The sequence below is a fragment of the Acromyrmex echinatior genome, chromosome 15 (assembly GCF_024713525.1).
Source record: "Acromyrmex echinatior isolate Ae372 chromosome 15, ASM2471352v2, whole genome shotgun sequence".
Taxonomy (NCBI): Eukaryota; Metazoa; Arthropoda; class Insecta; order Hymenoptera; family Formicidae; genus Acromyrmex; species Acromyrmex echinatior.
Window position 1 is genome coordinate 8,807,484 of NC_141866.1, and position 23,112 is coordinate 8,830,595.

Below are 23,112 nucleotides of genomic sequence, written 5' to 3' on the forward strand. Positions count from 1 at the left end.
TAAAAATAAAATTAAAAACAAAGTAGGATTTCAGTATGGAATTTTCGAAAATTTTATTTGATTTGCGAACGATTATTAATATAACGATAGATTGAAATTTGATGTCTTACCTGCGATTTCTCAATAAAAGTTCATGGAAACCAGCTTTGTTAGCAAATCGGCTTTTACGAATTGATCAATACTATCTGTCTCCTTGCATGTAAACATCCTCTTTGCCTCTCAATTCAACAAGAGAGTAATAGCTTTCTATTGGGACTCTCAGCGCATCAAATAATACGTGGATTCCGGTAGTCAGATGAAAGCGACCACAAATAAGCACGGCCTCGCCAAAGAGATGAAGGTGAAATTTCTCATCGAAAGAAACGGATCTATCGTACGGGAACTCAATTAAAGTGCCGAATTTTACGTCAACCGTCAGCATGGGTTCCAAATTGCTGCCGGTGAAATCTCCCCCAAATACATCGACGTAGTTGAATAAGCAATACCCGTAACCAGACCGGAAACCTTCATTTATACGTATATCTCTTGCGAAACACAGAGAACGGACAGGAAGATAAAGGAATTGAACAAGCTAAATTGATCCTTACCTCGAGCAATTTATCTTTTGAACTTAAATAGATATTACGATCTCTGTCTTTTGAAGGAGTAACATTGAAGCTTAATATATATCTTATAGGCATATTTATTTCTCTATGCTGCTTTATAATATTATGCTTTAATATTACATACATCTTTGTGAGTTTAATTCAAAATAGATTTTTATAGAAATTTCATATACTTACGTATCTTAATAAATTTATATTGATTACATGAAATATATAGTATTTTTTATTTTATTTTATTTTTTTCAAATAACGTTCAGTTTGCGCAATTATATATTGTATTTCTAATATTTTGCGATATCAATTGATTCTCTATAAAACTTCATATAGTAAAACAAGTGTAGTCATCCATTATGTAATAAGCTAATTATAATTAACAATTTTCAAATAATTTTTGTGTTAAAAGCACTGTTTCCTTTAATTTTATTACATCTGTAATTAACTAATTTATCTAATATATTAGCTTATTGAACAAAGAGCTTTGTTCGCTAGGAAGGAAACTATTTCTTGTCGATTAAAGATCGACTATCTCGCTTACAGGTTTGATTGCATATTACAGCAAGATAAAGTTTGTAATTTAAACAGAAAGTTGTGAAACACTCAAAGAAGTCCAAAGGAAAGTAGATTATGCCGTTAAGAGCTAGAGTGCACAATAGAGTGTAATCTAAATGTACTTTTGTAATGTACTCTCAAACTTTAAGAAATTTTGAAAAGCTTGGAAAAACTTTGAAACGGAAGAGTTATGATCTAATATAAAACTATATTATCTCATGAATGTTTTAACTTTCAATGCTTTTACACACCCAATTTATTGTTTTGTAGAAAGTATTCAATTATACTTAGCAAATGTAACAATTATTAAATTACCGACGATATTGTAAAGGTTATTAGCAATTAATTGCTGTCGTAAATAATGTAGTGTTTTTCTCTGCCAATGATATTCACCATCAATGCAGAAATAAAAGCAACCTACCATAGCACCGATATAGAGTAAAAATGTTTATCTAAGAGATTCCTTTCAAATTTAAACGCACGAGATGCTCGAGCACCATTTATCAATAAATGTATGATGATAATGCCCAACCGACACATAATAAGTCCATTCCTAGATATCCTATAAAAATAATTTGAAGAAATTTGGAAGAGGATTTAATATATATCAGTAATTTCATAAATTAGATAGAAGAAAAGAGAGATATTCATTACAAATTTGATTCATAAAGATTTTTTATAGAGTATATTTGCAAAGATTTTTCTTTATTTACGAAATTCTTTTAATTCTAAGATATTTTTATTTATAAAGCTAAAGAAACATTTTTATTTAAAATTGATATAATAAAATTTACATCTAACAAGGAACTATTAAATAATTACACACCAATTTTAATAAAACTTATTTAGTAAAAATACTTTCACACAAACTGAAGAATAATGATGTCAATTTTATCGGCAATCATCAATGTTAAAATAATAAAAGCAATATGTAAATAACAATTTGTACATCTAATTAGATATTATAAGATTCATTGCGCATTTTGCATAACATGAATATTATTTTTTTTTTTTACAATAACGCACATAACAAATATTTGTTAATTAAATATATCACACAAATTTTTTTTATAAACTACATTTTGTACAATAGCTATAAATTATAAATTAAGGTGCCTTTTTATGCTGACGCTTGACGCTCATTTTCAGCGTCGAAATAAGTCACGTGAATTTCAAAATTGACGATTAATATTCATCAATTTCTATCACGTGACTTATTTTGATGCCAAAAATGAGCGTCGAGCGTCGGCATGAAAAGGCATCTTTATAAATCTGGAGACACGCTAGTGTCTCGGCTAAGCCAAGCGCAGCGACACTGCCGTGGCTTTATATATTTGACATCGTCAAGGCAGAAAATTTAATATCTCAGTAAAACTCTATGTGAGAAAGAAAAAATTGTAGAAACAAGTGTAGACTGAAAAAAATATACTAAATCTTAATATATATTTCTTTGAATAGTACTCTGAACATATACTTACAGTAAATAAATATTTACTCAATAAAAAATAATTTAAAATTAAATTAATAGCTTTCATATTAAATAAATACGAGTATATGTGTTACATTCAGTAAATATTTAGATACTTGTAACTATTAAATCAAATATTTATAAAAATTTAGTATTTTTTCAATGTAAATCGACCTCAAAAACTTTTTCTCGATTAAAAGGCGAATATTTCGCAAATCAATATTTACATATCAAGTAGTGACACGTGAAAGTACTTCATTCTTGAGTTCTTCTTGTTTCGATGAGCCGTGCAATTTCTTCTGTATCTGCTCTAGCGTCCTGCCTTTGGTTTCAGGTACATAGAAAATTGTGAATAAGGCACCAGCAAGGCTGCACATGGTGAATATCCAGAATGGCGTATGCATACCGGCACTTTCGCTTACAATCAGATACAGACTCTCGATGACAAAGGCTGTGATATGAATCGTCATTGTGCCTATCATAATGCCGAAGGCCTTTACGTTCATGGGAAACAATTCGCCGCCCATAGTGAACGGTAACACCCCCAAACCCAGACTAAACATGATTCTATATAAGATCACGCCAATGGCGGGCAACCATGTTATATTGCTGGTATCCATGTGATGGTACTGAAGATGAAAGTATGTCGCAACCATAGCGGTAGAGCATGCAGAACCGATAGTGGAGATCATCAGCCATGACTTCCTGCCGCTACAATCGGTGATGAACATGATGACGATCGCGCAAATTAGTTGCATGGCGCCCAATATCATAGTCAAGTATTTACCCTCTAGATTACCATCCATCTCATCAAATATTAATTGAGCATACTGCATTACGGCTTGAGAACCGCTCAACTGTTGAACTAAGGACAGGCACAGCAACGTTATTAGGGCTCTGCAATATTATTCGAGCAAATTTATCGATTAGATCGTTCTATTATCAAAATGTTTTAAAAGTTGTTATAACTCTAAACACTGTGTGTGTGTGTGTGTGTGTGTGTGTGTGTGTGTGTGTGTATATATATATATATATTTGAAGGGTCCAGGATTTTTTGTTCATTCTGTCTGTGTGTATATATATATATACACACACACACACAGACAGAATGAACAAAAAATCCTGGACCCTTCAAATATCTTGAAAAGTAAGCATTTTTGAGAAAATTTTAAACAAAAGTTACAGGGTTTAAAAACATCTATTTCGCGTCGGTTAGACACGTTAGATAATGCTAATATCGATGAAACTTCCAAACTTTGTAACTTGAAAAGTATTTAATGATAAATAATTTTATAATAGCGTTTTGAAGAGTTCTTGACAGCTATCAGATTCTGGCATCAAAAATAAGGTATTAAAAAAAATCGATTTGACCTTGACATAATCTTGACGATGCCATCCAAGGTCAAACGAATGTGATCAATGAATAGATCTTTTTAAACTCTATAACTTTTGTCTCAAACATTTTTCTCAAAAATGCTTATTTTTTAAGATATTTGACGAGTCCGGGACTTTTTATACACCCTGTACACACGCGCGCGCGCACACACACACACACACACACACACACACACACACACACAACACACAAGAAATTATTAACAATAGAATTTTTTAATGTTCTCCAACGATTACAATACAATTATTTTATACAAACATAAAAAATGACTTATACATAATACTTATTTGTAAATCTTTTTAAATCCAATATCTAATTTTTATTCGTGGTAACAGGAAATCTTTGAAAGTTTTTGTGATTTGTGAATTAAAATTTTATTAATTTATGTTGATAAAACAACAAACAGAAATTTTTTTCTTCAGAAATTTGACTTCTTACCTGCGATTTCCTGGTATAAATAGGAGTTCATGGATACTAGCTTTATTAGCCAAATCGTCTTTTACGAATTGCTCAATACTGTCTGCCTCCTTGTAAACATCCTCTTTGCCTCTCAATTGAATAAGAGAGTTTATGGCTTTTTGCTTGGTGTTGCAACGCATCAAGTGATATGGGGATTCCGGTAGCCAGATAAAAGTGACCAAAAACAGACATGGTCCCGCCAAAGAGACGAGAGCGAGATTTCTCACTGAAAGAAATGAACCTATCGTGAACTCGATCAAAATACCGAGTTTCCCAGCGACTGCCAGTATAGATCCCAAATTGCCGCGAATGTCAGCCGGCGAAATCTCGCTCACATACATCGATGTGGACATAGAAATAATGCCCACAGCTAGTCCGGATATAAATCTCGATATGTATAGCTCCTGTGAAATGACAGAAAAATAAAAAGATTGAACAGACAAAATCGATCATTTACTTCGAGCAACTTTATCTTCCGGATTCAAGAAGATACCATGATCTCTTTTTTTAATAGAATAATATTACACAAAAACTTATCATGTATATTTGTTTATATATGAGATTTGTAAGCACATATCTTTTTATATATATTTATATTTATATTTTTATATTTATTTATAAGCTTTGCTTATTTATTTGCTTTTATACAGTTTCCAAAGTCCATAATATCGCTTTTTTGTGGATTTAATTAAGAAATTAAAATAGATATATAATAAATACTCATATTATCTAAATATTGTCCAAATGAGAACTATAGTAGGTTTTTTTTTAAATAGCATTTAGAGTTTGCGTAATTACATATTTTTATATATTTTAAATATACTTATTTTATAATATCAATTGATTCTCTCTAGAAATTTTTCTTACAGTGGAATCAAACGCTATAATCATTTGTAAAGTGCAAGCTTATTATTATAATTGTAAAAATAATTTTCAAATAATTTTCGCGTTAGAATTACAGCGTGTAATAAAGTAATAAAGTGTGGAACTTAAACCGAAAGTCGCGAGATATTCAAAGAGGTTCAAGAAATGTAGATTATATTGTTAAAAAAACTATAGAGTGTACCTAAATGTATCTTTAAAATGTTCTCCCAAATTTCAAGAAATTTTTAAAAAATTGAAAAAACTTTTCTTGAAAGACTAGAAGAATCACGTAATTATAAATATTCCCAGAAATGAGTGATTAACCAATTCCGAATCAACGCTGATTCAACATTGATCGATATCAATCGACTAATCCTTTCTAGTTGAATTATGATCCAGTATAGAACTGAAATCTCACGAATATTTTAAATTTTAACTTTCAATGTTTTTGTACATCCAACATATCATTTTGTAAAAAGTACTTGGATATATTTAATGAACATTGCATATTAAATTACCCACGATGATGTTGCGAAGACTATTAACAACCAGGCAATTATTGAGGGCACAACCGTAAATAACATGGTCTTCTTCCTGCCGATGATATTCACAATCAATGCAGAAATAATGCTACCTGCGGCGGCACCAATACTAAGTAAAGCTGTCACCCAAGAGGCTTCTTCTACGTTTAAACGTACAGGATATTCAGCATCACCACCATGTAGCAATAAAGGCAAAGATGGCGATGCCCAACCGACAAATAAGGCCACTGACAGCATACCTAAATTTCCTATTAAAATAATAGGGTTTAAACAAGTTTTAATATATATCATATGTTTTATTAATTAGGCAAAAGAAGACAATTTCACAAAGAATCTCAAGCATCCTGATGAACACAAAAATCAGAGCGTAAGCCGAATATAATGGGAGAGTAACAGAAGCGTAAATAAAACTTCTAGAAAAAACAATTGAAACATCAAAATGCAAAAGAAGAAAAAAAAATGCTTCTTTTATGTTTCATTGTTCCAATTTTCGTCTCCTAGAAGTTTCATTTACGCTTCTGTTACTTTCCCATTATGTTCAATTTATGCTCCGATTTTTATTTTCATTAATGATTATCAAAATTAATCAATTAGCAAACAAATTGAATAGGAATATTTAAACGTATTAAATAAAAATAATTTAAACAAATTTCAATTATAAAAAAACGCTTAATTTATTTTACATAATAATTAAATAAATATTCAGCACAATGCTGTCGAGATGTCTTTCTATTCTGCAATTATCCCAATATATACATACCTGCTGCAGCAGCGAGATATAATTTCTTCATGTTTTCACTACAATCACCTACCGTCGTGTACAAATAATAAATGAATGAATTTGTAACGATGAATACAGTATTTTTATTCAAGTGATGCAGATAATATAATATCAGTTTCATCTAAAGCATTTCAAGAGATAGATATAAAATTATAATCGTCAGACGATATGTAAAAAGGGGAATATTAATGTCCTAAAATTTTTGAAACGTTTTATAAAGTAATCAGAAAAACACTTTATTACATCTATTTAAAAAAGACATTTTTTAAACGTTTACACGTATCTTGTCTGACAATTTAGAAAATTTTTACATAATCTTAATTATCAAATATCATATGTATAATTCAAATTTATACTTTAAATATCTTATATGTTATGTACGTAATTTTTATTGCAAAATACTAATAAAAATATTATTGTATCTGTACTGACAAAAGAATTATGTAAGGTGTTCAAAAAAGGTGATACTAAACTTTAGGAATACGTAATAATTGTGAAAATAAATCAAAAAGTCTTAATAAGCAGAAATCCAAAAACCACCCAAGAAAAAATGTTCTATAATGGACATATTATATGTATAATTATACATATAATTATATAAAATATGCCAATTTTATATAATTATAATTTTATATAATTATATATAATTATATATAAAAAATAAATTTCATTATATATACAGCAGATATTCAATGTGCTTCCTTCCGTTCATTTAAACACACAATTCGGCACATCTTTTCATTGAAGATCAAACACGTTCAAAGATTCCAGGATTCCATTTTATCTCGTATTGTTGACAAGAGTATACAGTTTATATGTCGAACCAAACACTGTCAACGATAAGGCAAACGTTTGTGGATGAATAACATTGACGGAGAATTAAAAACTGTTATCAATAAGTAACGAGCTTAGAAGCTCATGAAGGACGAATGTACGAATGTGTGTAAAAAAGTAGAAAATTCTTTATAACTTGGAAATAAATAGTTCTGCTAATTAAGATTTTTTAATTTATATTCACGAGTACTATATATTCCTAAAATTTGATTACGCTTTTTTTTAACACTGTATAATATTACTGTTTTGGTTTCTTTTTTATCATATTATCTCATCAGAATATTTCATCTATCATAAAAGATTATCGATATAATAGATAGAAAAGATAAATAAACAGCAGCAAAGTATCAACAAAAACAGCATAATTAAATTGTAAAAATATTTTTAAGAAATTATTTATTTATTATAATCACATTTATAATCATATTTATTATAATACACTCATGTATTTTTTGGCATGAATTATATTTTGATTAAAATATTCAATATTTAATTTTATTAATATTAACGCAATTTTAATATTAATAGACATTGATAATAAATAGACCTTTCTTTTCTCTTTTATCAATATATTATATAATTAATTATTATTTCAACGTTATATAACATTAATTATATCTTTACACAAACACTTCACAGATGATATTGATTTCAATAAATATATAAAACTCTCTCGGCATGGTATTATAAAATTTGTTCGATTTATCAATGTCATGACGAATCTTAATTTATAATATCAATAACATATTATATGTATATGTATATGTATAAATTATCAGCTTATTCTCATAGAATTAGCTATCATTAACTATAAAAAAAATTATTGTAAATGTGTTTTTACTCATTCATGTATCATTTACATATATACATATATATATATATATATATATATATATATATATTTGCTTTATGTTTCAATAATGTTTGTCAGATCTAATTCCGTTAGTTTTTTTATAGGATTACATAAAAATGAGATTTCTTAAGTTGACTCTACAGCACCAAATGTTCTGTTTTATATCTTTGGTACACTATAGTTTAAAAACTATCCATTATTAAGCCTCTATTACATTTTATGATCTGGAAAGATTTTTCAATCTTGTTTTCGTCGATAAAACGCGAATATTTTGTAAATTAATATTCTTCAAATATTTATCAAGAGAAGATCGATATGTTCATTCTCAAATTCTTTTCATTTCGACGGATTATGCAGTTTTTTCTGTATTTCTTCCAACGTCTTGCCTTTAGTTTCAGGTACGTAGAAAAACGTGAATATAGCAGCGACAAAACAGCACGCGGCAAATATCCAGAACGGCGTGTGCATCCCGGCACTTTCACTTATGATCAGATATAAATTCGTCACGACAAACGCTACGATTGTCATCGTCATCATACCTATCATATTGCCGAGGGCCTTCACGTTCATGGAAAATAATTCGCCGGCCATGGTGAACGGTAACACTGACAAACCGAGGCTATACATGACTATGAATAAGATCACGCCTGTAGCGGGTAACCATGTTATATTGCTGATATCCACGTGATTGTATTGAAGATGAAAATATATTGCGATTATGGCAGTGGAGCACATCGTACCGACAGCGGAGATCGTCAACAATAACTTCCTGCCACTGCAATCAGTGATAATCATGCAGATAATCGTGCAGACTAGTTGTATGATGCCCAGTATTATAGTCAAGTATTTGCCTTCCATATTACTGTTCATCTTATCGAAAATTATTTGAGCGTACTGCAACAGAGCTTGAGAGCCACTCAACTGTTGAAATGTCACCAGACATACCAATGTTGTTAAGGCTCTACAAAATTATTCAATCGAATTTATCAGTTAAATTAATCCAGTTAATCATTAATTCTGTACATTAAAACAATAATTTTAACTTTATTAAAAGTTATTATAACTCCGAATTTCTTAAAGATTATTAATACTAAAATTTTTTAATATTTATCTAATATTTTACTAATATAATCTAATATTTATTTGTAAAGTCACGGTAAAAAAAAATCGAAAGTTTCATATTAATTCGCGAATATAACCGCAAACAGTTTGCTGGAAGATTGGCAGCAAATTTAATTAGACTCCTACTGCAGATCCATAGCAATCTGTGTCCGCATTAAGTTCAGAATCTATCGACAGAGTCTGTTGACATGTTATATACTAGTAGATTGATAGCAGAAAGCAGAATCTGCGTGGGTAATAACGGCAGATTGACAGTAGAAACCAAGCAAGAGCTGCAAATCCTGCTCATTTCTTCCGCAAATCCGCTGGCATCCCTACTGAAAAAAATCATGTCACAACGTTACATGATGAAATCATGTAATTAAAACATGTAAATCACGTAACGGATTGTTCCAAATCAGTACATGATTTTTTTAAACGATGTAATTTGAAAAATCACATAATATTAGAAATAATTTTGTCCATCATGTGATTTTATAGTTATCAAATTTTAAAGAATTGAATGATAGAAATAGGAGAAAAAAGAATATATCATCATGTGACTCTTCAAAATACATAATTTTAACATCACGAACTGATTTGGAACAATACGTTACGTGATATACATGTTTTAATTACATAATTTCATCATGCAACTGTCTAACGTGATTTTTTTCAGTAGGCTATACATAGCATGGCAAACAAACATTAATTGTCATATCCCTATTAAAAAAAGATCAAAAGAAACGATAGGAAATAATTCAGTCATTTTTACTCACAGTTACTTATGAATCGAAAATTAGCAAAAGAATATCGTAAGTAAAAATTATGAAAGAAAACAATTTGCTATCATTTTCTTTCATAATTATCTTATTTATTACATTATCGTTTCTTATTCAATATTCTTTTCATAGCTCAGAAACGTAGTTGCGTAACAAAATCATAAATCCACAAATAATTCTTCATCGTTTTTTTTTTTTTTTTTTTTCATAACTACTTTACATGTTATATTAATATTTTTCTTCATAAATAAATAATTATGAATATACAGAAATTTATTGAGTTTTGGTATTAATATTTCAGATGCTATTATACATATTAATACATTTTTATACATATAACTTTTATAAATACATATAACTTTTATATATATAACTTTTATACATATAACTTCCAGGAATTATTCTGAATTAATTTTTGTTGCAGAATTAGAAACTCGAAATACATCTCTTGTTTACTATCGTTTTCGAATTTAATTTGAGAATTCGTATTCAAGAAATTATGAAGAATCTCAGAACGCTATATTTTTTATCCTATTCTGTATGATTCTACTTATGAGAAATAGAACTCCGATTCATTTGATGACAAGATCGCGTAATGCTCGTTTACTAATTCCCGTTGTTTAACTTTATGATAAGACATGTAAGATATATTTTGAATTAACATTCATACACGATAAGTAAAAACAATTTTTATAAATCGTAATAATATGATGATAGGAAAAACATTATAAGAAGAACGATCATGTATGAATAAATCGAAAGTAAAGAATACCGAACGGTCAAAGTTAGATGTTACGAATATATTTAATCAATTTTTTTGTTCTAAATGTGATTGCGCGCCGATAATTGTCGGATTTTCAACACAATCATTATGAAACGTTTTAATAATCCCCTCTAAATAAAATCCCTAAAAATGATGAAAAAATATCGCAACGTTCGTTGTTACGATTATATGATCGATTACAAAATGGTTTCTGTTATAATTTTATAAAATAAATTTTGAATCATCTGTTAATAAATTATTAACAATTTAAATTTTCTTTCAAAATTGTAAAGAATAATAAATTTGTAAAAGAATATAAAATAAGATTTCTATTGTTTTCCAACTGGATTAAATCGGTTTTCAGATAATGATAAAAAACGATAATGATAAAAAACGATTTTTTTTGGAATATAAAAAGTGAAACAATATAGATAAATGATAAGATTTTTGGCAGATATATATATAGATTCCTATCGTTTCCTATCAGTTTTATGCTGGGGATTTCCGGCAATTTGCCGAGATCGTCAGATATATTACACTTTCCAGACTTAATCATCTGTATAAAGTTTGATATCTTACTGTCAACAGAAATTGATAACATATACTGCTCAAAATTTATCTCTACAAGTTTTTGGCTTACTATAAGAATTACTGATACATTAGATCTGTTTTTTGTCTCCTGTACTAGACTGTACTAGAATTCTCTTTCTTGCTTTCGCTAAATATCGAACATATTCCTATCTCTTTAAATTTCAAATATTATTACTAGTATACTCATATATTATATTAGGTGTTGGAATTAATTCGTAGCGTTTTTTAATGAAAGAATGTTATTTATTTCACATGAGCATTAAAAAATACATTAATGAAAGTACTTCCCATCACTTGTAAAACGCTACGAATTAATTCCAACACCTAATAATTCAGCCACAAAAAACATACCTAATAATGACAGATCGAAATGTGACGCCTTACCTGCGATTTCCCTGTATAAATAGGAGTTCACGAAGACCAGCCTTGTTAGCCAAATCGGCTTTTACAGATTGCTCAATGGTATCTGCCTCCTTATAAACATCCTTTTTGCCTCTCAATTGAACAAGAGAGTTTATAGCTTTCTCCTTGGCATCGCAGCGTATCAAATAGTACGGAGATTCTGGTAACCAGATAAAACTGACCACGAACAGACAAGGTGCCGCCAAAGAGATGAGAGCGAGATTTTTCACCGAAAGAAACGAACCTATCGTGAACTCAATCAAAACACCAAGTTTCATAGCGACTATCAGCATGGATCCCAAATAACCGCGAATTTTTGCTGGCGAAATCTCGCCCAAATATATCGGCATGATTGAAATATGCATGCCCATAGCCAGTCCGGATAAAAACCTCGATATGTATAGATCCTGCGAAGCAAATAAAACTTATCAAAAGAAGACTTTGCTAAGAAGAAAAACATTTCTTGTTAATTAAAGATCGAGATTTTAAGTTTGATTTCATATTACAGCGAAATAAAGTCGCAAAAGAGTCTGGAATTTAAACTGAAAGTCGCGAAATATTCAAAGAGATCCAAGGAAAATAGATTATGCTAGCAAAAGCTAGAGTTATATATAATTTAAATGTACTTTTAAAATGTGCATATTTCTATAAAGTAAGTCTTCAAGAAATTGAAAAAACTTAGAAGAACTTTATTTGAAAGATAAGAAGAATCAGGAATATTTATAATTCAATGTAGAATACTTATAGCTCACGAATATTTTAAATTTTAACTTTTAATACTTTTATACATTTTCTAAAAAAATACTCGGCTGTTACACTCAATATAGCTATTACCGTCGATGATGTTGCGAAAATTATCAGCAACCAGCCAATTACCGCAGGCACAGCTGAAAATAGCATGGTGTTCTTTCTGCCGATGATATTCACTGTTAATGCAGAAATAATGCAACCCGGGATGGCACCAAGAGTAAGTAAAGATGACACCCAAGAGATTTCTTCCAAGTTCAAACGCACGGGATATCCAGCATTATCACCATTTATTAATAAAGGCACGGATGGCGATGACCATCCCATATTTAAACCCACTGACAACGAACCTAGATTTCCTATCAAAATAAAAGGTTTCGAAGAATTAAGTTTTAATATATCACAAATTTTATTTATAAAGATTCTTTATAGATTTCATTTGAAAAATTATTCTCTATTCGTTAATTTCACTCGCACAATTCTTTTAATTCTAAGTTTGTTTCTACAGCTAAAGAAATATTTTAATTTAAAGTTGGCATAATAAAATATAAAAATTTCTGATAAAATTTTACTCCCAATGTCGTACCTGCTATAGCAGCGAGATATACTTTCTTCATGTTTTTGCTACCACCGTGTATCGCGTTCAAATATCAAATGATTGAGTTATAACGATGAATAAATTCTTATTTAGATGTAGATAATATCTTATCAGCTTTATCTAAAGCGTTTCAAGAAATTAATATCACGTTTGCCATTAGCAAACGAAATAATAAACTGCATAAATATTAATGTCCTAATATTTATTAAATTTTATGAAATTGTCAGGAAAATTATTTTATTATATCTTTAGCTGATATATTCATTAATATGGCTCTTTGGCAGAAATTTATAAGCCGGTATTCATAATCGATTCTTATATTTAAGACTGTCTTAAATACAATCTTAAAATTTTATGAACTAAAAAGGTGTATTAACATCTTAAGATATTACATACGATAGTTTGGAAATAAAAATGAATTACAAATGTCTTAAGATGCTAATATGGCTCTGTGATTAATTTATAATATCTTAAGACTGTACTTAAGATAATTTTAAATATAAAAACCGACACACAATAAGAATACCGACCTGTGATTACAGATATGTAAATTATTTATAACATCTTAAGATTGTACTTAAGGTAGTTTTAAATACAAGAACCGACAGTCAATATCGGTCATTATCTTTTGATAAAATCTAAAAATCATATATATTTTATATATATATATATATATATATATATATATATATATATAAAACATTATCAGAGTTGGAAAATAACGCGTTATTATTTGTAACGCAGTTACTTTTTTTATTATTTTTTTATAACAATCGTTACCTTTTTTGTCTTTAACAGTAACGTTGTTACATTTTTGCAGTAATGATAACGATTCAGTCGCTACTTTTACGGTTACTTTAATTTTTATTGGATCATATTTCGATATTGCTGGCGCTGAAAGACGTTTCACTTTTGTGTCCTTAGAAACTTCTAGTTTTGTCATCGTTGTAACAAATGAGCGAAATACTTAAAATGTTTTTAAATGCTTGTGTAAGTATAGTATATATTTACAATTTAACATTGTATTATATATAATAAACGGTTATCATTTGTAATAAATATAATTATAAAATGTTTACTTTCTCATTTCTATATATTTCTTAAAATATTTTATATTTTATATCTTAGACTCCATTCCGGTAATTACTATTATCAGTGTTGAAAATCTATAATTTATATTACTATTATATAATTAATCTATAATTTATATATACAACGGATTTTCAGTACTGAAAGTAAATCTTGAAATATACATGTTTAATAATGACATTAAAGTTAAAAACAATATTTAATTTAAATTCAATAATTGTTGAATTTAATTTCCAATGATTGTTTCTATCAAATTCGGTTGTTTTTTGTGCAAAAACGCATTGAAGGAACCTAATTTTATCAATACCGTATGGAAGCTAAACTCAACAATTTCCCGAAAGTGATTCGTTATTTTTTCAAGTAACGATATCGAGTTAATAGGAAATTTTTGCAATACTATTGTTTACCTAAATACAGTGAATGCTAAGGTCACGTTATCTTCTTTTTAACAACTAATTAAGAAAAGGACTTTACTTTAAGAACGTGACTTTAGCGTTCACCATATCTGGATCCACGTTATTACAAAAACTTCTTATTTTTAACTTTAAAAATTAACTATAACGGTAACGCGTTATTTTTTTTAAATTCTGATATATATATGTATACTACACACACACACACACACACACACACACACACACACACACACACACACACACACACACACACACACACACACACACACACACACACACACACACACACACACACACACACACACACACACACACACACAAAACATATATGTATATACACAGTGTCCCAAAATTTTTTGCCAAGCGCTCTTGTATAAATACAGCGGACTAAACTCAATCGAAAAGTCCTATATCATTTGCAATTTTCGCAATAGTTATTAACAAGATATTATTAAAAATTACCGAATATTAGTCTCCGAATAGAATATTCCATTCTAATAATTTTTTTTCTCAAATACTATCAACTTTACAGAAAAACTACAAGAGACAAAAATTGTTTTTTCCCCATAAAACTTCAAAAATTTTTTCAGAATTTTTTTATCAACTTTTTAGTATTACATTTTCTTATTAGCGACTATTTTTAGATTTTTACCAACATGAGAAAATACGATATCAAAAAATTCTGAAAAAATTTTCAGAACTTTATGAGAAGAAAATAAATAATTCTTATCTCTCGCTGCTTTTCTGTAAAGTTGATAGTATTTAAGTAAAAAATTATTGAAAATCAATATTCAGCGATTTTTAATAATTAATATCCTGTTACCTATTGCGAAAATTGTGGAGGGTTTTTCGACTCAATTCAGTCTGCTTCACACAAGAGCACTTGGCAAAGAATTTCGGGACACTCTATATATATATATATATATATATATATATATATATATATATATAATAAAAATTAAAAAAAAGTAATATGATCTTTTTTTGATCATTAAATATCGTGTTGTACACTAATTGTGTAAATTTACCTTGGTAGCAAGATATTGTTTATTTAACGTAATTAATTGGTCAACTTAATTAATTGTTCTTAATGAATATAACATTTTATCATCGTAAAAAATGATGTGGATTTGTCATAGCTGCATAACAAATAAATCAACATCGAAAATACGTCATTATTTTCGTATTATTAATGACGTAAATAAATGACATTATTAACTGATCAATAACATTATCAATATGTCATCGACTAGTCATTTATCTGACATCAATAAGTATGACACTATAAATACGTCATAAATAAATAACGTCATTAATTGGTAAAAAAGATAACATCATTATTACATCTTAAGTAGATCATATGACATCAACAATTCAAAATGATTAACTATCGATGTCAAAATGACTACAGTTTGCTACCTAGGTACACTTTAAATATTTTATATGATGTATATATATATATATAAAACAAAATACTAATAAAAGCACAATATTATTCAATGACTTCTTTTTATCGTATCATTACATCAGAATGTCTCGTATCTGTATCAAGAAATTATAAATATATATATATAAAGATATATATAATATATAGATTTAAAAAAAAACAAACAACAGAATGTCAACAAAAAACAATACAATTTTGTAACATTTTTAAGAAATTTATTATAATTAATAAGCTTACATTAATCTTTCAGCGAATTATATTTTAAATAGTGTTAAATATTTAATATGTATTAATATTAGCACAATATTAATATTAGTTGACATTGACAATAAATGAACCTTTATTTTCTCTTTTACAAACATAAATTTAATTATTCCAATGTTACATAACATTGACTATACTTACTAAAGCATTGCAGTCTTAACACAAGCTCTACAGTATATATTATGCATATATTTTTAATTATAAATTAAACTAAACCATCCGTGTATCCGTTTCAATAAGTTTAAAAAATTAATATTGTTAATTCGATAGTAAAAAGTTATCACAGATTTACGGAGAGTTTGGAATATCGCGCAATATCCTTATAATTAAAATATAAACTATTTATAAAATAACAACAAATATATTCTTCCAACTTTTGTAATTCTGAAGCATAAAGAATTTTTATTTTGCTATAATTTTTAAATGACCGCATCATGTATAAGTATAATATTGTATGTCCAACTATTACTTTAAAAAACAGACTCTTCATTAATTAGTAAAGGTTGACAACTTTGAGGGTAAGTGATAGTCAAGTCGATAAATAAAAGCTCGTTGTGGCACATTTAGACAAACATCGCATATGTTATGTTATAATAAAAAGACGTATATACTTATGCATATATGTATACATGCCTATTAATTACACTAATTTTATTTTATAAGTTACGTTCTTTACGATAAGGTGCGTCCAATAAGCTTACAAGCGATTGCAATGTAACAATTATAACAATATTAAATCAGGTAATGTGTTGTACTTAGTAAATACTGTTTTGTAATAACACAACACATGTACAAAGAACCACAGCCGATGATCGTATCTCATTTTTTTCTTAATATTTTCGTAACAACACTGGTAACTCACACAAGCACACTTCGCGAATGATACTTCCTTTAATAAATATGTAAAATTCACGACATAGTATTATAAAATCCATTCAAGTTATTGATTTTCAAGTTAACGATGTCATGATATTTTTATTTATTGACATCACAACATGTTCTATATAGTATATGTATAATTAACTAGTTTATTCTTATAGAATTTGTGTTACTTAACTATCGAGAGTAATTCATTTTTATACAGAATTCATATATAGATTATTATAAGTTCACATACAAAATTTCACAAAATTTTACCGACATAAAGTGTCAGGATTATTATATCTATTGATAAAGTATACGTATTAAAAAATTTTTATCAGTAGAATTTTGTAATATTTTGTAGTAGAGTGAGGCACTTGTTATTTGCTCACCCTTGATATTTCTTAATAATTTCTAATAAAATAATTCAAATAACGAGGTATCTTCAAGAAAACAAAAAATCAACATTTTCAGAAACCTTTTTTTCATTATATAAATAGTACTTTAAATGCTTGCTAAACAACTTTTTCCAAATGTACTAAATAAATAAAGACGAATATTACATAAAGAAAAATATAATATATCATATAAATAATGTAAAAAATTAGTATACTAACACTTTGCATGTAATAAAATTATAATTGTGCTTTGAAAAGATTTAATATACTTGTTGAGGTAAAATGAGAAATGTTATATATTTAAGGAAATATAATTTAGTAGTGTTCACACACTCAAATATAGCAAGAGACACAGTAATGCGCAAGCGACATTATGGTGTTCCTTTACGCGAGACTGTGAATCGAGATTATTGGATCTGAATAACAGCTGAACTAATCAAGTACACACACGCGCGCGCGCGCGCGCGCTCGCACAATTACTGTAAAATTGTATGAAAGTGTGATGATAAAAATAAAACTCGAGATATTCCAGTATATAATTCTTCTTAATGACGCATAAATTTAAAAACAACCAAACTAGTTCGAAAAGATACTGAACACATAATACATTATCAGTAACTAATAAATAAAAACACCAGTTTATTATAGTTTAATACGTATTTCATCTTTCGTATATATGTATGAACCTATTTGTTCATTCGTATAATTATCACTCACATGTATATTTATTATGTTTTATGTACATATCCGTTTTGCACAGATTCAAGTCCTGATTATCATTACACTCCGCACTGTTTTGCATAGCTTCTATTTTCTAGACAACGTAACTGTCGTCGAGTTAAAATAGTGATGTATATGTATAGTGATATATGTATATTCCATTTGGTAAATGTAAGATGTAAAATCTAATATCAATCCTTAATAAAATTTTCTACAGCGATACAATATGGTATAGAACCATAAAATACACTTTTCTCAGATTATATATAATGTGGTTGTGTGATTTTTTAATGTATACATACATGTATAAGTATTTTATATATATACACACACACACACACACACACACACACACACACACACACACACACACATACACACACACATACACACATATATATAAAATACTTAACAAATACAAAGGTGTTTGCAATTGGCAAGATTTATCGCGATTTGTGTGTAACAGATTCTTTCTTTCAATAAAGAAAGCGATTCGCCGGAACGTCGATTGCACCGCGACAACTACTGGGTGGCGGATTATCATCATCGGTATTGTTATGCTGTCTCAAAGGTTTTGTCGGAAGTTGATTACGCTGTGACGCTATCGCTCGACGTCTGAGCTCCTCTATATAATGTGTAGTGTCATTCGCTACTAATTCCTGTAAACGTTTACTTAAAGTCGATAATTCAGGCTTATCGTCTTCGTAGATCCCATCATGAGCTCCCGACTTTTCATAGAACAATATATAGGGTGTATCAGGAGGTTTCAAGCTCTTGAAGTCTTCAAACGTGGTTTGGGTTACAAAACTATCGTTAAATTTATACCAATTCTGCTTGGAATCACAAGCATACGTGAAATAGTGTCCATAATCCATACTATATCCAGAATGCACGACAGCAGCATACAAGTGATACGTTTCAGCTACGGTATATGGTATCGCCGATACTGGTAATTGTATAGTATCATTATATACTACTTTATGCCGAAGTTTTGTCCTTAATCGAGAATCAAAATCATATCGGAAGTGTTTCAGCGTTAAAATCAAATGTGCGGGTGCTTGTAAGATCGTAATGATCCTTTGCGCGTCGCATAATTTCGTACACTTGTCGCATCGATACTTGTTCTCTCCCGTAAGTTTTTCCGGCGTGAGATAATAGTTAATGAGATCTTGAACGGAAACTTCTTGGTTTTCCTGTATCTCTTCGGGAAAACACAATTGCAGGTCACGAAATTTGTCCGTATTGCGAGAGCTAGTGTCACATTGTGCGCATTGATAAGTGATCTGACACTCTCCACCTAGTACTCTGTGTACAAGAGACGTGTAAGTGCCTGTTTCTTCACCGCCTACGGATTGTATACCGCTGTCAGTTGAATCCGAATGAGAATCGCTAAGCCGTTGTCCTAGTTCTTCACCTGTTACAAAAACATTCAAAATACGAAATGTATCACCTAACTGTGATGTAAATATAAACAGTAAAATTGGGAGATTTCGGGAGCATGTTTATAATTTATTCAATCATACATAAACGAAAATTACCTCGTGTAAAATCCGCCAATGATTGTGTTTTCCTTTGTAAAGCCAAGCCTTCTGTTAGATCTTCTTCAGTTGTCCAACGTTTAATACTACTTTTTGTTGGCTCCATCGGCAATGTTACATCATCTTCTTGCTTTTCAATTTTACATTTAAGAGTTGCTGCGCTATCATTCCCTCCACAATTCGAATTGGCAGATTTTTCTTGCTCGTGTAGGACATCCAGAAGATGACTACAAAAAAAGTTTTATTAGTAGTTATAAGTTATATGTAGTTAAAAATTTATATATAAAGAAAAAGAGAATAAATATAATTTTGCTATTTTATACATTTATGAATTTTAATATCTAATTTGCATTTATACATCGATGTAACAAATAGAATTTTTTAATGATAATTTTGAGAAAAAATGATACAACCAAAATAATATACTAACCAGAGAAATTCTGAGCTATCCTGTTGCTGTCCAGGCAAAAAGTACGTTGGCCGCGATGCTCGTAATATTTCAGTCGGTGCCAAACATATTCTCTTAGAATATAATAGTAATGCGAACAAATTTTGAAGTCTCTCCAGCAAGGGTGTTTTACTCGATTCATTTAAAGAACGATAATTCAATACTTCTTGACAGAATTGTCTGGTCATTAATAAGGCTTGTAGTACACTATTCATGTAGCAAGTATTTCCCAGGTTGGACAGTCCAACTTTTCCAGACAATGGCCTTTCTGGTTCCACAATTGGTTCAAACTCTTTTGTCTCGTCTATCCACACGGGCTCTCTGCAGAGTTCTTTAACAACATGCATTCGTGGTAATACAGGATAAGGATAGTTCTCTGTATTTCCACATGGCATACAAGTAGAAAATCTTTTGCTGTAAACTTTCATGATATCGACCAAATTCTGTATGCACTCTTTACTGGAATCTGAATCTTCCTTCATCAGATCTTTTATCAACGCTGGTATTCTTTTAACTACATTCTGAACAAATGACAATGAGCTTTGCCTCTTTAAGATGTAAAATATAATATTGGAAGCATTTTGACGGATTACCGGCACTAGCAACACGCTGCACATTAACACTAGTATATCTATCGACGATTCTGTAAGTTCAAGAAGAGTAGAATACTTTTGTTGTTTCTCCAAACCACGTATGAATTCCATAATCCAAACGCTCAATCGATCTTCAAGCCATTTCGGTAGCCAATTGCACAGAACTTTTAAGGCTTGTATCAATTGATGATCAGTATGGGACTGAGATAAGATCCAATCTACCGCCTGTGGAATAACGGAAGCTTCCACAAGCTGTAATATGGTAGCGAGTCCCGGGCCTGGCTCCTGCTTTCTGTTTGTGTCAGATATAATATTGTACAAGGTTTGGAGACAAGTAAACATTAGAATGTCACGCTCGCCATTCTTTATGTTTGAACACAGTCCCTTGAGAAAATGCTGGATTTTAGTAGTGTTGTCATAAAACTCAGATATTTTTTTTGGCTCCAAGGGCATTTGAAAGGAAGACAAACTTGTGACTATCGCCTCGCAGAGCTTTGTGTGATTCGCCGACCGGGGCAGGTATGCCCTGTGCTCCGCCAATGTGTTGAGAAGCTCAGTTAAATGCGACATGTCGTCGATGTTCGTGTTCTGTAGCAACAGGGCGACGTCGTTCGAAATGGGATTGATATTGAAACGTTTCTCCGTGATGTGTCCAGACATCCAGGCCATGATTTTCGGCACCTCCGACACGTTCCCTATCTTACCCCGAAGGATATCCCTCAAGGTATCCTCGCAATCGATTAGCTGGCCGAATTCACGGTCCTCTAGATTCTGCAGCATCAGCCAGCCGTCGCTAACGGCTGCATTGTCTCCAGACACTATCAATTTTAGATAATGCCCGATGTCGTTCTTCAGTACGTGCTCGGTATCCATCTCGTCAGGTCGATCGCACTCGAATTTTTGTCACGACTTATCCTAACTAGAATTATTAAAGACGGGATAATTAACCTTCAATCGACGATGAATCCTGAGAAAATCAAAATTATATATCCCATGATGATAAAAAAGCGTAAAGAAGGAAAAAAAGAACAAGTACTACGGCATGAATCATGTGCTATCGAGATAATAGTCTGATGGGAAGATGCATTGCAATTTATGACCTCCGTGCCTCCGAACATTGACTAGGGAATAAAGTGCGATTTGTATTCATTGCATTCTTTTTAGTGCAACTGGTGCAATTGAAGTGCAAATCGGTTTACATATTTTCAGTGTTAATATTGTTAATAAATAATTTAATCCTTTCTAAGATTGTCATGACAATAAAGACTATATTGGGTCATCTAAAAAGTATCCGCGGTTTTTTGTCACTAGATGGTGTTGATGGTCAACATCATCTAGTGACAAAAACCGCGGATACTTTTTAAATGACCCAATATAATTAAAAGGATTAAATTATTTATTTATTAACACTTTGGTTTGCATTCAATTGCACTCAGAGTGCAAATCTTAATACGTAAAAAATTTCAAATGGCAAAGTATGAAATATAACAATAAGAAGGAAAATATGTAAAAATTCTTAAAAATAAATTGTAAATAAATTGTAACTAGGATAACGCACAAAAATGATTGAAAGAAAAGGCCGCAAATACAGACTTTTACAAAATATAGTCTTAAAAACGTCACGAACCAATCAGAGAGCTGTATTGCTATCTTAAGACATTACTTAAGACGGTCTTAAATATTAAGATCCGACTACGAATATCAGTCATAAATATTGGCCTACATCTATTGTGTTTCGGGACTAAAATCTGAGTAAAATAAATTAAGAAATAAATATATAAAAATAATATATTTCGCAAATAAATATGTAATCTATTTACATAAATCAGTACAACAATATCACTAAGGGCGGTATTCATTATCAGTTTTTATTTTAAAACCATGATTGATTCACAATAGCCGTGATTAAAGTATCGCTACAAATGTTTTGAAGCATTTCATGGACCAATTAAAAGACAGAACTTTACAAACTGACCAATTAAAAAACATTTCAAAGAGTTTGC

The 23,112-nt window shown here is 29.9% G+C and overlaps 3 protein-coding genes across 3 annotated transcripts; all 3 read right to left on the reverse strand.

Annotated features, from left to right (window-relative positions):
* Nucleotides 1–2,153: 2,153 nt before the first annotated feature.
* LOC105145696 (facilitated trehalose transporter Tret1) lies at nt 2,154–6,145 on the reverse strand. The gene is made up of 3 exons (XM_011055456.2): nt 5,860–6,145; nt 4,457–4,881; nt 2,154–3,519 (listed from the first exon to the last, which is right to left on the reverse strand). Exons 1-3 carry the CDS (start codon nt 6,118–6,120, stop codon nt 2,853–2,855), a joined length of 1,353 nt encoding a protein of 450 aa, XP_011053758.2. The 5' UTR covers nt 6,121–6,145; the 3' UTR covers nt 2,154–2,852.
* A 2,536-nt stretch (nt 6,146–8,681) lies between these two features.
* Nucleotides 8,682–13,398, reverse strand: LOC105145672 (facilitated trehalose transporter Tret1). Its single transcript, XM_011055413.2, has 4 exons — nt 13,324–13,398; nt 12,825–13,096; nt 11,973–12,397; nt 8,682–9,312 (listed from the first exon to the last, which is right to left on the reverse strand). The coding sequence occupies exons 1-4, from the start codon at nt 13,352–13,354 to the stop codon at nt 8,688–8,690; spliced, it is 1,353 nt and encodes a 450-aa protein (XP_011053715.1). The 5' UTR covers nt 13,355–13,398; the 3' UTR covers nt 8,682–8,687.
* A 3,082-nt stretch (nt 13,399–16,480) lies between these two features.
* On the reverse strand, nt 16,481–22,192 carry LOC105145671 (Deubiquitinating apoptotic inhibitor). The gene is made up of 3 exons (XM_011055411.2): nt 20,499–22,192; nt 20,069–20,295; nt 16,481–19,944 (listed from the first exon to the last, which is right to left on the reverse strand). Exons 1-3 carry the CDS (start codon nt 21,980–21,982, stop codon nt 19,007–19,009), a joined length of 2,649 nt encoding a protein of 882 aa, XP_011053713.2. The 5' UTR covers nt 21,983–22,192; the 3' UTR covers nt 16,481–19,006.
* Nucleotides 22,193–23,112: the final 920 nt, after the last annotated feature.